This window comes from Hippocampus comes, unplaced genomic scaffold, assembly GCF_001891065.2.
Source record: "Hippocampus comes isolate QL1 unplaced genomic scaffold, H_comes_QL1_v1.1 scaffold85, whole genome shotgun sequence".
Taxonomy (NCBI): Eukaryota; Metazoa; Chordata; class Actinopteri; order Syngnathiformes; family Syngnathidae; genus Hippocampus; species Hippocampus comes.
In genome coordinates, this window is record NW_017805540.1 from 4,086,539 (window position 1) to 4,101,448 (window position 14,910).

The following is a 14,910-nucleotide window of genomic DNA, read 5'->3' on the forward strand; positions in this document are numbered from 1 at the left end:
TTTTTTTTTTTTTGCCGGCGTCATTATCAGACCGGACTTTCCGTTGGATTTTCTCACTAGTCACCGAAGCAACGAGGCTCAACTCATGCAGCTGCCTCGACCGCTTTAATGCTTATTTTCTGCCTCAACAACCGCGAGCGCGTCCAAACACAAAACACGCCCCCCTCCCCCAACCCCCAGTCCCTGAAACCCTTCTTGCAGCTAAGCAGACATCTTATCGCGATTGCATTTGCTGCTGTCAGGTAAAAAAAAAAAAAAGTCTTCATCTCATGAGCCATCATCAAGTGAACAGTTGATGTGAAATGTGCCGAAAAAAAAATGTCATCAGCACATGTTCATCCTTCAAATGATCCCACCTGAGGAATCTGTTAACTTCCTCCTTTCCATTTCAATTGGCAGTCAAATCAAAGAATGAAAAATGGACAAAATTGTTGGATTATTATTATTCCTATGAGTAGTAATGTATTCATACATTCACTCATTCATTTCCCGATCTGCTTATCCTCACTAGGGTCGCGGGGGTAGTAGTAGATATCTAACAAAAGTAGTTTTAAATGACAGCTTTTTTTTTTTTAATTGGGCTGAGATCAAAAATATAAAATAGATAAAATGGCGATAGGACTCATTAATTGGTCCTGTTTACGTGTCCCAGAACTTGGAAGTGAGCATTTGCATTTCTACATTAGCTACAATCAGTCCAGACCGTGCCCACAATCCATCAAATGATGCATTAGCCATATGATGTCAAGGCCTAATGCGTATGAAGCGTTATTGGAAGCGGCTTCATGCATTCCATCCAACACGGAAGATGTTCTTGGCTGCAGTTTGTCTATGTTTTCTTCTCGCTTGTCTCATTTGCACCCTACTCTACCAACTCCCTGGGCCACCTCTACCAACCGATACAGACACACAATTCATTGCGTATTCTTGCACGGTTGAAACAAGAACGAAGATGAACGGTGTTTTTGAAATGTTATGAAGAGTCGTGACTACCACACAAACACCCGTGAATGCATATCTTCCACGCATGAAGTGGATGAGCACTTCAAACAAGTTTAATCTTGATATAATATAGCTGATACATCATTTGACAGAGGCGGTTATGGTCCAGACCAGGGATGTCAAACATACGGCACGCGGGCCGGAACCGGCCCCAAGGAGGCTCGATCAGGCCCGCAGGATAATTTAAAAGTGAAAAAATGCATAAAAAACACGGAATTAATATTTTTACAAGGAGGCTCGATCAGGCCCGCAGGATAATTTAAAAGTGAAAAAAATGCATAAAAAACACGGAATTAATATTTTTTATAAGGTGCAATTCATGGAGTATCCGTTCGGGGACACACTGTTTTAGAAGACAACATTGTTTTGATCAGAGAAGAAGACAACAGCAATCTCAGTCTGTCACTGAAACAGACCCAACCCAGCAGATGCTATCAAGGAAGTGAATAATTTCTTCTTTACACATTTAATAGCACTCTCCTTAGTTTGGCAGGGATTAAATATAGATTTTATATGCACATGTGTAAATGGTTTAAAAATCCATTTCTTTATAAATCTCATTTAATCTTAAAGTTCATTACTATATTTTTCATTACCAATTACTTGTTAAAATTTTGTGCCTTTATACAATCAGTGGAATCAATTGCAATGCATATATGTGAATGATAAAAGTAAATTGCACAATTTAAGGTGCTTCATGAAATGTTTTGTAAAAGATATGTTCATTAAATGTCAACATTTTCCTCATGTTCTTGTGCTTCTTTAGACCAAAACAAAGGAAAAACATATTATTTTGGTTATTTACAGCAGAGTAGGGTATAATTTTAATTGTCCGGCCCACTTGACATCTACCGCGGCCGTATGTGGCCCACAATGTGAAATGAGTTTGACACCCCTGGTCCAGGCGGATTATGACGGCTAACAACGCTTTACTAATGCTTACGACCCAACAACCCGGGTACAGCCAATTGAATATCTTAATCCATCTCGCTCCTTTGGCCTGTTTTGTGCATTTTGTAACTTTGATCTCAGCTTAGAATTGATGATGAAAACATTGACTTTTTTGATCTTTGTGGAATAATCAGTCACTATTTAGTTTCGCGACTTTCAATTGCCAATTGAAAATCTCGAGAATGATGAATCGGAAATGAATACAAAAGAAGGAATAATACACCATGTGAATCAGAGTTGAGAGTTTGGGCTTCAAAATGACAAATGTGTTCCCTTTCAACGATCCGCAGTTTTCTCAACAGCACTTGAATTAGGTAACCATGTAAACATCACAGAAGACGGCACCGCATCAAATGGACTGGATGGATCTGTAAATAGTAGCTTTCTATTTTGAAATCCTGCTATCGCAATCTAGAGTGCCTGATAGCAGTCGTCTGGGAAAGGGCGGGCGCGGCTGCGGCGATTGTGGTCTTGTCTGACACCGTCTTTCGAAACAATTTCCAACAAGACAGGCCCGGAGCGGACGGATTTAAGTGTCACTGGAAACGCGAGCAAAATGTCTGCCACTACTCTGAGTGTTTGGCCACATTTCAATGCTTAAAATGAAATGGGAGATGCTGCGTTGTTGTTTTGTGAAAAAGTAGGTGTTGTTTTTGCCTCAAATCTCCTCGCTCATCTCACACCTTGCCACCGGGCGTCATTCACATGTGGCAACCGGTCACGCATGGTAATGGCGGTGGATTCCTCACAAAAATACGGCTTGTCTGGAAATACAGCCTCCGTGGACTGTGAAGTGTGAGACTTCCACTGCAATCGGCGCAAAGTTGAGCAACGCAAGGCAAGGAAGCTTTAATTATTTAGCGCATTTCGTACACAAGGTAACTCAATGTGCTTCACAACAACATAGCATTTAAAGCCAAAATAATTTAAAAAACAACAACTGATGATGCCATAATATGATGGGGCGATTAAAGGTTTTCCAAGCAGAATCTGATGAAGCATACAAATTGTAACTAGTCTATACACAAACAGTGCAGCTAAATTTCGAGCAAGCAGACGTCATGGCTAGTAAGATTTGACAAAAAAGTTCGAAAACTAAGAAAACCCCTGCTCTTTCCGAAAAAGAAAAGATTCAAGATGTTGATGTTTCATTTTAAATGTCATTGAATGTGTTGCTGTTCACATAAAACAAGCCGTTGGTTTGCATTTTGTTCTCTCAATGTACCCAACGTTAACCAAACCAGAATTTAAAAGCAAGGTGTGTATCAAATCATTTTTGGGCATCCCGTCACACCCTTGGGTGATTTTGCATCTATGTTTTCACCCTTCGTGTAGCGGCCCCCAAAAAACAAGTTGATGCGTTAGCTTCTCCTGTTAGCCGTCGACTGGATAGCCGCCATATGGCCTGCGACTTGGAAACAAAAGATGTTTTGACATCGTACATGAATGCTTCTCTGTTTTTTTTTCTTGGTTTGACAATGAAATTGTATCCGATGTCACGGAAATGGATTGTGTTCACGTTTCGAGGTATTGCCACACATTTGAGTTGTTGCTATGTTGTTACCCTACAATTAAGAATTCAATCATGTTTGTCCTACTTTACAAATTCCCATTGGAAATCTCCATTGCAAAAGGGGAAAAAAAATGTTTTCCCTGACCGCTCCGGATATGGGATTATGGAGGCATTCCCGAGCGGTTGGAGGCCAAGCTTGACTCTCAGATCTCCTCTTGGGCTCCCAGTATTATTGTGAATCAAACAACATAAAAAGACAAACAATCTTCAAGTGCCCCCGCTGTGGCCGCGGCAGGGGCGCACTTATTTGACTAAAGGCTACACCCTCCTTTATCTCGGCAAAAGAGAGTATCTCTGTCAAAGGAACAAAGGGGGGCCAGACGCCGGGTGGGTGGGGGGTATAGCGGGGCCCATTTGCATGCAGCTGTTTGCCGTTTCCAAGACCACAAAGGCCAATCAAAGGCAGCTTAATGCGGGATGACAAGCGTCAAGCAATGCCTCTGCAATCGGTCTGTGTCACTGCTTGGCGCTCTGTCCAACTTCCAGAAACTGTCCCACTTTTCTTTTTTTAAACATTCCACTCTTTCTTGTATATCCTTAGGCGGTTAGGCTTAAAAGGTCAGCCGTGACTCCACCCGTGACTCCACCCGAGATGAACTTCGAGATGGCTGCGCGTTCCAGTCCACATTGGCCGAATGGCAATATTTCGACATTCATTTTCTTCTCATTTCACCTTCGGGGGTTGGAAACGCCCCACAATGCTTGCGGGATGTTTCTGTTGCGCTCATCTGAGCTGCCGAGCCATTTCCAATTTCGAAGGTGTTGATGGAAAACAAAATATGTATTAGGAGGAGGGATTTTCAGATGGGAATTATTGTCTGTCGTCTGAAGAAGTAAGGAGGGGAGAAATCCCTGAATTAAACATATTGAGGAGCGTTCTCGGGCCTGGCTTGGCTCTCTGTCGAGCTCAATGGAAGGCTTAGCAGGCAGGTCAGAGGGAGGAATCTGAAAAGCTACTTTGCGCACAGTCACTCACTGACCAGAATGCCTGATAAGGCTTCATGTCAACAGGGCCGCGTATTGGGATCACGGCCAATTATAGGCAAGGCAAAGTGGTTGTCGTGGAGATTAACAAAATGTTCTGTATAAAGTGATATTCGATTCCCTCACTGATTGTGTAAATTCATGCTAATCTGGCCTACAGATACGGATTCACCGACCACTTTATTTTCAATTTTCCACCTCTTCGTAAAGGGATTATGCTATGGATGTTTTCCCCTCGCGGTCATCTTGATAGCGTCACAGCTTGTGACCTTTTGTCAGCTGCCGTCATCCAGGATCTCCATAGTTGAGGTCTCAAACAAAACGCCAGATGAAAAGATGTTCATACGTCACTGCGATGCAGGAATTTTGCACGCACCGCCTTTTTTAAAGTCTCGGTGAACTGGAACACAGACAACCGGGAACCTGTGAGAACTTCACTTAACTATTACTTCCACAACTGGAATGACTGCAGAGATGTAAAATTCCTTTCCAAGTCCTATTTTCAGAGGAAAGCCAAAAGGAGTACATATGTTTTTCCTCAACATTTGCGCCAAAACATTTATCGCTCTGGATGTCTGTGCTCCAAAATTTCATGAAATTTAATTTCGTGTGTGTGTGTGTGTCTGTGTGTGTGTGTGTGTGTGTATGTGTGTGTGTGTGTGTGTGTGTGTGTGTTGTGGACTATTGAATTCACCTCACTGACTGTTTCTGTGCTGCTGTTTTGGGTAACAAATAGGCTTGGTAGTTAACTATTGAGCGTCCACGGTAGAACAATAGCTTCTCTGAACCGAGATAATTACAGTTAGGAAATGGAGCGTGTATATTTGTTCAAATGGACGCACCCAGGACACGAATTAGGACAGTACTGGCTACTAAGTTAAGGCACATAATTAAGGCTATAAGTATTATTCTGTGACTGAATGGCAACAGGTGGATGGAGACTCAGACTGTGCACAAATATTTGGTGACTTGGAGAGAGGAGCGAATTGGTTGAAAAAACAAACACCGAATCAGAATTTTTGAATCCAAGTCAGAATTGATCAGAGTTAACCAACGCTAACCGTGCGTAGCCTTGTGTCATTTCATCCTTTGCTTTAGCTTCCAGGGAACCACAGAACTTGTGAAGGTTGCTCCAGTATGTATGTGGGAAGTGCACGTCGTGTGTGAAAGCACACTACGTTCAAATGGGCATTAAGTTAAAATGTTAAGCCAGTTGTGTCAAACTCATTTTTGGCGCGGGCTACATTTTAGTTACCGTTTCACTTGGAGGGCCGTTATGACTGAAACCGTCTAAAGAAGTCAAGAATAACTGTTGATTTAACTATTGTTTACGTTACTATCATGAGGGGTTTGGTCACAAGAAAATGCTTCGAATATATCTCTTATTTATTACATATGAGAATTAAAAATTTTGGTAGACATTTTAGAACAGATCATGGAGGTTGACATATTGGAGCTGCTTTGGCGGGCCACATAAAATGATGTGGCGGGCCAGATCTGGCCCCCGGGCCTTGAGTTTGACACCTGTGTGTTAAACTGTCAGTCGATAAAGCCCAGCCAGGCAGTATACCACCGCCTTTTTTTACTCGCTGTTGGTCTCTCACGCCATCTGAGCAAGGCTACGCGAAGTAAAAAAAAACAAAAAAAAAACAGTTCAGCTTTTTAGCTAGCAGCTGGAACGATGCATGCGGATGGAATTAAAATTGGTCCAAAAGAACATCCTGGGTTCTGCCGTTGGCCACTATACGGTGAGGGATCCTGGAGTTTCGAGTAAAGTACAGTCATACCTCGGTTTTCGACCATAATCCGTTCCAGAAGGCTGTTCGAAAACCGATTTGTTCGAAAACCGAAACAACGCTCTTTTAAAAAAAAAAAATCTTTATTGAAGATGTCTGCTCACAATAGAATGCTACACGAGGAAGCGTCACTTCCTCGTGTAAGGAAAGCGGGAGGAATCAAGTGGCGCATTCAAGTGCGCTCAGTTTGGTCGAGAACCGATTTTCGGTCATAATCCGTAATTCCCCTCTTTGAAGAAATGTGCTAAATAAGAGCTTACCAGGCAAGGATTTGCATGTCGAAATAAAATCTTGTACAGTTTTTGGCTAATAATTGCACCTTGAAAATTAAAAAATGAGATCAGTTAAAAACTTGAGCAGTATATTGTGATGCCAAATCAGTCACTACTCGTTCAAGTGCAGGTCAACAAGAAAGTCGTTAATGAAACAGAGATGAGGGAGGATCAATTTGTCCTTTAGATGGCGAGTACCCTCCCCCGTAATTGATGCGTCATTAGCTTCTGACCAGAATGATCCACGTGGGTGAGGAGGGAAAGGGGCCGCTGAGCTAATCAATAGCCGGGGCTCCGTTGAAGACATTGTTGCCAACTTGCCTTAGTTGCTTTGATGGATGTGTCGAATCGGGAATGGTCAGCCCCAAGAAAAGAGGTCAGTAAAGCAAATGACGTCGGTTCCCTCGTGCCACACATCCCCTTTCGAATTTTAGTACCCAGTGAAATGCATTCCTTCCTTGGCTGTTGTGATAAACCCGTCAGTCCCTCCGTGAGGAATGGCAGGCGTGGTGATCATTAGTTTTGGCGGTTAAGCCGCTGACTCCACTCTGTGTTTTATCAGCCGCCATCCCGCACGGGTTCTGCGGACGCTGCGGGTAATTGTGGTTGTTATTGGGATAGATGGACTGACCCCGTAGCGCCCCACGTACTGTTCGGCTCTACCGACGTCTCCTAATGAGGTGATAAACAGCGGAGCTAAGCAAGAATCCACTCGCATCGACACACATCATGTTATTTTTAAAGAAGGAGCCATTGGCCCAGTGCTCGGGAGTGATGATTTGTTGCTCGTCTTTGGTGAGTGGTCTATTACAATTTCACCTGAAATTGGTGTTTAAAGCAAAATGAATGGTCTATTGTGGAAAAATGTAGTCAAATGGCAAAAAGCAAAGTCATTATCAAAACCGTCTCCACGAACACTTTAAAGAAAAGTCATCATCTTTACTCGCACCCAAGGAACTCATTTGCAACATTGTGACAAGAAGTGGTGAGCGGGTGCTGCTGATTTTAAGTTCAAATGGCTTCGGCCAACTGCAGTGGTACCTTGACTTCTGAGTGTCCCAAATGATGTTTTATACCTGCAGTTGCGTTTCTTATTCATCTCGTTCACTGGCCTGGATTTTTATTTTGGTCAACTGGATTCCAGCCATTTACTGCCACTTATTTGTCAAGTTTGTTTTTCAGCCGGTAGGTGTGGAGGAAGGTCGGTCTTGCACATTTTGTCTCCTAAATTCAGGTTTGCAAACCACTGCAATGACTAGCAGATCCCGATAGATGGTGACGATTCATCGCTTAGGATTTATGATCAGGACAACTTTTGAGTACAAGATACACTCGGGGATGAATCTTGGCCCATTATATCAATGATGAGGGACACAAATGACCACATGTTGGAAGTTAAACAAGTTGACTGTAGACACCTCACACTTGGACAGCCATCCATCCATTATCTTAACCGCTTATCCTCATGAGAGTCGCGGGCATTCTTAACCCTGTTAGCGGTACCGAACCCACCCAGTTCAAATGCACATTTGCCGAACCCTTCATTAGTGAAAAATACAAATATATTTTTTACAAATCCAAGACATAAAAAACACATTTATTAAAAACAGAAATAAGTAAACGCAATTAGTATCAGTATAAAGTGTACGTTTTTTTAATTGTGCACAAAATGAACCAGACAATCATGGCCAAGTGGGCGTGCCATAACTAATTGTCATGTTGAGTCAGGTGTGTCTTAACCTCCATGGCAGAGGCTCCGTCGAACCCCTAAGACTGATTCACCGAACCCCGAGGGTTTGGTCGAACCCAGGTTAAGAACGACTGATTTAGAGCGTTCAATTAACCTGCCATGTATGTTTTTGGAATATGGAAGAAAACCGGAGTGCCTGGAGAAAACTCACGTAGGAAAGGGCAAACTCCACACAGGAAGGTCGGGGCCGGATTCAAACTTATTACATCTGCATTGTGAGGCAGACGAGCTAACCAGTTGTCCACCATGCTGCCATGCGGGGACAGTGTACACACACACACACGCACGCACGCACGCACGCACGCACACACACACACACACACACACACACACACACACACACACACACAGTTTTTGACTGGTATCTTCACTATTTTCTCACTTCACTATTTTCGCACTTTTTAGTCAGAAACCAGCATTAAAATATAACCCATATTATTCTGCTGCTTCCGAAATGGAAATGATGACAAACAGAATGCCTCCTCTTTCTTTTGGTATTTTTGACTGCTTTTACTCTCCCAGAACACAGTATTCTGTGAGTCTTGACAAATGACTCAAAATGCTCTCAAACAGCTGGCAAGATGGGGAAGTTAGCATTGAATGGCTGGCAGTTAAACACACCATCTCCGCATAATGTAAGATCATCTTCAACACTCTGTGACCCTCGTGAGGATGAAGCGGTTCAGATAATGGATGAATCTTTAACACAGTGCACATGTAGCTGCACATTCAAGAAAGAAACTGTTTGCGTGACTCTGTAGGTGCTGCTGTCTTGGTTAGCCAAAGAGTCAACAAATGGATCCAGCAGTTAACGCTGCGAAGCGAGACGTTCCCTAATGAGGTGATGAGCAGCGGACCGAAGTAGAATCTACTCGCCTTCATGTTATTTTCAAGAAATGTTGGCTTCCTTCCATTACGATCTTACGCAGTCCACTTTGTCGTCTCTCCGGCTTTTACAGTATATTTTCCACCATGTATTTTTCGCAGACGTATGTTTTTGTGACGGAGACAGACCGAATTACGTCTGGCCTTTTCGAGAGGAATTTCAAGTTGGGAGTAACTTGGAAACTTTGAGCGTTTCAAGCAACGCTAATTGCGTTGGGCTGCCGCTGTCAAAAGCGTGAGGGTAATTAGAGTGAGGGGCAAAATGAACCCGGGGTGGTAAGTGTTGCTGCGTGACAAAGCTCGGGTTGGCCAATGGGGCTGTGCAAAAGGTAGCAGACTGAAGGAAGGGCTAATTAGGAGCGAGAAAATACCGACGCCGGCTGCCCCCTCGGGGGCCCACAATTGCAGCAAACAGCGGCGATTATTGACAGTTCATGCAGCTCTCTCTGCTTGCACTCCGTAAATGGAACACATTTACATGTTCTACTTAGACTCTACCTAATTGTTTTTTTTCTTCTTAGAGTTGCAGACAACTGCATTTTTTTTAAAAACTTTGGATCACTTCAACCCCAGATGGGATTTGCTATTCCCTTTTTTTTTCCTCACATCTTTTCTTCTCTCCCTCCATAGACCAGTCTCTCTTTGTGAAATGCCGTTTTATTATTCAGACAAGAGAATACTTTGTAATAGCCTATTTCACTCTAATGTCCTGGAAGGAGGGTCATTTTTGCAATGAAAAACCTCATTTTCTCCCTCGCTTAGTGCACTTATTTGGCCACACTCACATTCTTTGCTTTTGCACATATGGATGTTTTCGATGTGTGGACTCCACGTTCATCTAACAACTCTGTTTAAAAAACAAACAAACAAACAAAATGATGATTTTATTCTGTTCTGGTCTTTTCTCATCTTGCAAACAAAAACAAAACAAACCCTCACGCTTGAAGTCCCAGTTTAGCTCTCTGAAGGGTTGCCGTCTTGATTCACTTCTATTTAGTCCACATTTTATGAAGTTACCGTTTGCCTCCAGCGACTTCGATTCTGTTTCTGCCAACAAATAAAGTGTTGTTTCTATTTGCCGGCATTGCCTCCAATGACCTAATTGTCGCGGGTAAGCACTGGATGCCTGCCGCCTATTTATTTAATCTCTCTTTCTAACCACATGGGTTGAGGTTTGCGCGGAAGCCAAGGTTGTAAAAAAATGTTTGTTTTTATGTTTCCTCTCAGGGTTCAGCCGCGCCGCCCTGCCCTTCGGCCTCGTCCGGCGTGAGCTCTCGTGCGAGGGCTACGCCATCGACCTACGCTGCCCCGGCAGTGATGTCATCATGATCGAGACTGCCAACTACGGGCGGACCGACGACAAGATCTGCGACGCTGACCCGTTCCAGATGGAGAACGTCAACTGCTACCTCCCTGACGCCTACAAGATTATATCACAAAGGTGCGTGTGTGTGGGCGAAGTGTGACATGAAACACATGCAATTGTTTCTTTTTTTTCCTCCCTCTATATAGCGGACGTTTTTAATCCACATAACACAACACATTTCTTTCTTCCATCAATGAGTTGGATCATAACAGGATATTTTGGATTTTTAAGGTGTCTGTCTTGTCCATGCCATGTTTTTTTAAGAATAATTGACATTGAAATTCTTTCACACAGAGATCCTGCAAAAAAGCCATATGAAGGCCGGAACAAAAGATCCGAAGTTTTAGCCTTTAACACAAAACCTCAAAAAGTTCTTTCCTGTTCCCAGTGCATAAAGCAAGGTTGGCAAAGGCACACTTGACCTCTCGGAACTCCAACAATGGGGATTCTGAGCCCCACAAATGTTCATTTGGATGAAAGGATATGAGAATGTTCCTTAAGTGGCAGAATTCTGATGTGTCATGGTGGCCTAAAAAGAACCAAAAAAAAAACCCATGGTATTTGAGACCTTGAGATGAGAATCAGGCCTCTTCCAAATGTGGCTGAAAATCTGATACGTAACATAATACGAATGCAGCGTAGACAAAAGCAGATTGGACGCGCCCCATCAAGGTGAGCTTGATGTCATCAAATTACACTGATTGGTGAAGTAAACTCAGTCGCATCTGGCCGAACAACACAAATAAACATGTTACAAAAAACACATTGTAAATCTAAACTACAACAACAGCTTAGACTATTACATTTCGTCTAAATGTATGACATCAGAAGCACATCCATCATTAAATAAACAAAATAATTGTAGACCGCTGCCAGTAGAGTCATGTGTTAGTTTACACCGACCGGCCAGGCCAATTAATTTTCAGAAACTTTTTTTTTTTGTATTACAGTGAAAGCTTCCAGACCTGCCCACAATCGGTGAAATCTGCGATAAAGCGAGACCACACGTTAAAAAAAAAAAAAAAGACATTCAACTTATTATAACACACTTTTTTGACTCTTACTGAGCATCTGTTCTCACTCTCTTGCTCGCAGAGTTCACCGAAGAGGAGGCCTGCTTTGTTCTAGCAGTTTATCACTCCCAGTTGAAGTTGACTGTAAAACTCCAACATTGAAGATTTAAACACCAAAACGTTTAACCAAAGCTAAATTCTGCTAGCTTAATGCTAACATAAATGTGACGTTGAAGTTGACTGTAAAACTCCAATATTATAGATTTAAACACCAAAACGTTCACCCAAAGCTAAATTATGCTAGCTTAATGCTAACATAAATGTGACGGCGTAACAAAAATTGACATCTGCGTTATGTAATTTTTTTGAACACACACATAGCAGCAACACCTACAAACAGCGCATACAAAAATTCTCAAAGGCATGTGCTCTCGATGCTCCGAGGGAACATTGAAGATTAAAAGTGCAAAATGTGATACCATATTCGAAAAAAAGGGGTTTCCTCTTGTTCTTGCACTTCATCACATTGCATCTCTGTCGAGCTCGTTGCTGAACCATGTGGCACTCTAAATACAGATTTCACTTTGTAAACTGTCAGTATTAATAAAAGTGAGCTCTTAAAAATGTGCAAGGTGGTGGGGAACATTGTATTGTTTAATTTCAGGTTGTTGTTGGTTCATGCGTCAACGTCCATTCGTCAGTGCAAACGCTGCAATATTAGTTATGCGTCACTTGAAATGTGCACGGAAATAGACAGTCGGCGATGGGCATTCAATCGGAATCGGTCACTTGAACCCCTTAGTGTGGTTCCAGCTTTCGATATCCAGTTGGACACATTATGGTTATCAACTACCAAATTAGCGGTTTATGAAAATTACATTCAAATTATTTCCCCACCAAAACTGACGGGATGAATTCTAGACAGGCAGGAATTGACGTCCCTTTGCAGCATGCCGCCGCCGCCGCCGTTTGAGTTATTAAAATTAGTGCAACTCCCACAGACTGTGACTCACCCAAAAGCCTCCTAATTCAACCATCTGGGGCGGCGGGCTTGCTTTGTTCAAACACTTGTACCGCATTGAAGTGGCTGTGCCTCAGGTAGCAGGCATTGCTCATCACGGGGCCTTTCATCCCGCTTAGCCTCTCACAGGAGGCTGCCTCGCTGTCAAGCGGCGGCCGTGGCGGCAACACTTCACTGCGCTCGCCCCCCAAGAGGTGTGTATATTTTTAAAGGCCAGTGGATGAACTATTCATAAATAGTAACCGGCAAAGTTCAGTTTGCACGCACTGAGCACTGTCCTCTTCAGCTCGCCTCTCGCTATCTCCCACCTTTATTTATGATGCTGCGCCATCGCCTGGGAATAGAACCGAGCCCCGCCGTTTTCACCCTGTCCTTCTAAATTTACATCCCGAGTCCCTGCATCTGACGGCGTCTGCGCACCCCCCCTACCTCGGGTCGGCCGCGGCCGGTCATGCCACACACCTCGTCTGTCGAAGAGTTAAACTCTCGGCTGCGCTTCAAAACGATCTCCCTGACGAAGTCTCCCTCGGGAGCCTGTGAGCGACGGCAAGAAGCAACCATCCGCGTTCATTGCGACGATTGAGATCATCGGGATCAGAGGGAGCGACTGTAATTACGGCTGATGCAATGACAGCCCCAAAAAGCTTTGCTCGACTTTACTCAGTCTTCCTCTGAGCTGTTGTGGAAGCAGACAAGGTTTTTTTTTCTTTTCTTTTTTTTCCATTTTTCATAAAAACTAAAAACATTGTGGTGATTTATGTGGGGCATTAGCAACACAAGCATATGAACAAAGCCATCGACTAAGAAAAATAGTACAGTCAAACCTCGGTTTTCGAACGTCTCGGTTCTCAACCAATTCGGTTTTCAACCAAAAATTTCGAGTTTTTTATGCCTCGGATGACGAACAAATTTCGGTTCTCGAACGAACTGAGCGCACTTGAATGCACCATTTGACTCCTCTCGCCTTCCTTACACGAGGAAGTGACGCGTCCTTGTGTTGCTTTCCATTGTGAGCAGACGCGTTCAGTAAACATTTTTATTTTAAAAAGAGCGTGGTTTCATTTTTTGAACAATTTCGGTTTTCAAACAGCCTTCTGGAACGGATTATGGACGAAAACCGAGGTTTGACTGTAATAAGCTAGCAAACATGGGTGGTCACTTATATAGTGCTTTTCTGCCTTTGGTACTCAAAGACCTTTACAATGTTTCCTCATTTACGGAATGATGACGCAGCATCAGAAGCAAGTGGGGCTGGGGGGCGGGGGCAGTATCTCGCTCAAGGACACTTCAACAAAGTCGCAATGGCCAATGATTGAACCTGGTTTGGGAAATGACCACTCTACCACTGAGCCATGCCGACCCAAAAAACAAACGAAAGGGAGTTTGCAGTTCTTATGCCTGACCCGAGAGACGAACTAGCTTAGCGCTAAGATAGAATGCGCCTAATACAAAACAACATAGATGTATTTAACCCTTTCAGGGACAGCGGTTACTGCGGTGGACAGCTTACCCTGTTCTCAGGTTACAGGGTCCATGAAAGGGTTCAAATGGAACCAAAGAGGAAAAAAATAATCCAGTCTCCAGTTAGACAGGGTACGGTGCAGGATCCTGGAGGTTCAGAAAAACCTTTTTGTGGGATGATACCCTGCATCAACGCACTGCTCTAGGCTATACTCCGATTCGTTTGAATGAGATCAGTGACAATGTAAACGTATGACGAAGGTAGCTAAAGCGCTAAATACTGCTGGACTACGATGTGTTTTTTTTTTTTTCGGGGAGCAAAAGAACAATGAGTAACCCATTCGAGTTAATTCGGTCATTCCATTCAGGGCCCTCGTAATGTCCGACCTGTCAAGCTTGCGCATGTGTCTCATTATGTCCTTTTCATCAAAGTGAGATGTTGAATTGGGAAACATTAATTTTTTTTTCACTGCTCTCCATTGTAAATCCTTTGCCAGCCAATATCGCTATGGTGACAGCGCGGCAACGTAAACAAATGCAAGCGGGGCTCAGGAACGAACTTCACCACTGGAGGACTAGACAGACAAAAGTATCCAGAAACACTTCTTAATTCAAAGTCAAAGGGTTTTGACTTTGTCTTTTGTGCATTGTGAACAGAAAAGCATTAAATTGTTGAACATATTGAATAATAAATCGATGAAGAGATGCATTCCATTACTTTTGTCCTCATCCTTTTTACTATGGCCTGGCACTAAAACGATCCACAAACCCAAATAATGCCTGCCTGTGTGTGTGTGTGTGTGTGTGTGTGTGTGCGTGCGCGTGTGTGTGTGTGT

At 43.2% G+C, this 14,910-nt stretch overlaps 1 protein-coding gene across 10 annotated transcripts in view; it reads left to right on the forward strand.

Moving 5' to 3' along the window:
* The window catches only part of adgrl2b.1 (adhesion G protein-coupled receptor L2b, tandem duplicate 1), a 158,904-nt gene that overhangs the window by 66,235 nt on the left and 77,759 nt on the right, over positions 1 to 14,910 (forward strand). For all 10 annotated transcript variants that reach the window (XM_019879094.1, XM_019879095.1, XM_019879096.1 and 7 more), the window contains exon 3: positions 10,441 to 10,654. In XM_019879094.1, the coding sequence (XP_019734653.1) occupies positions 10,441 to 10,654 (214 nt within the window). The remainder of the gene's footprint in view (positions 1 to 10,440; positions 10,655 to 14,910) is intronic.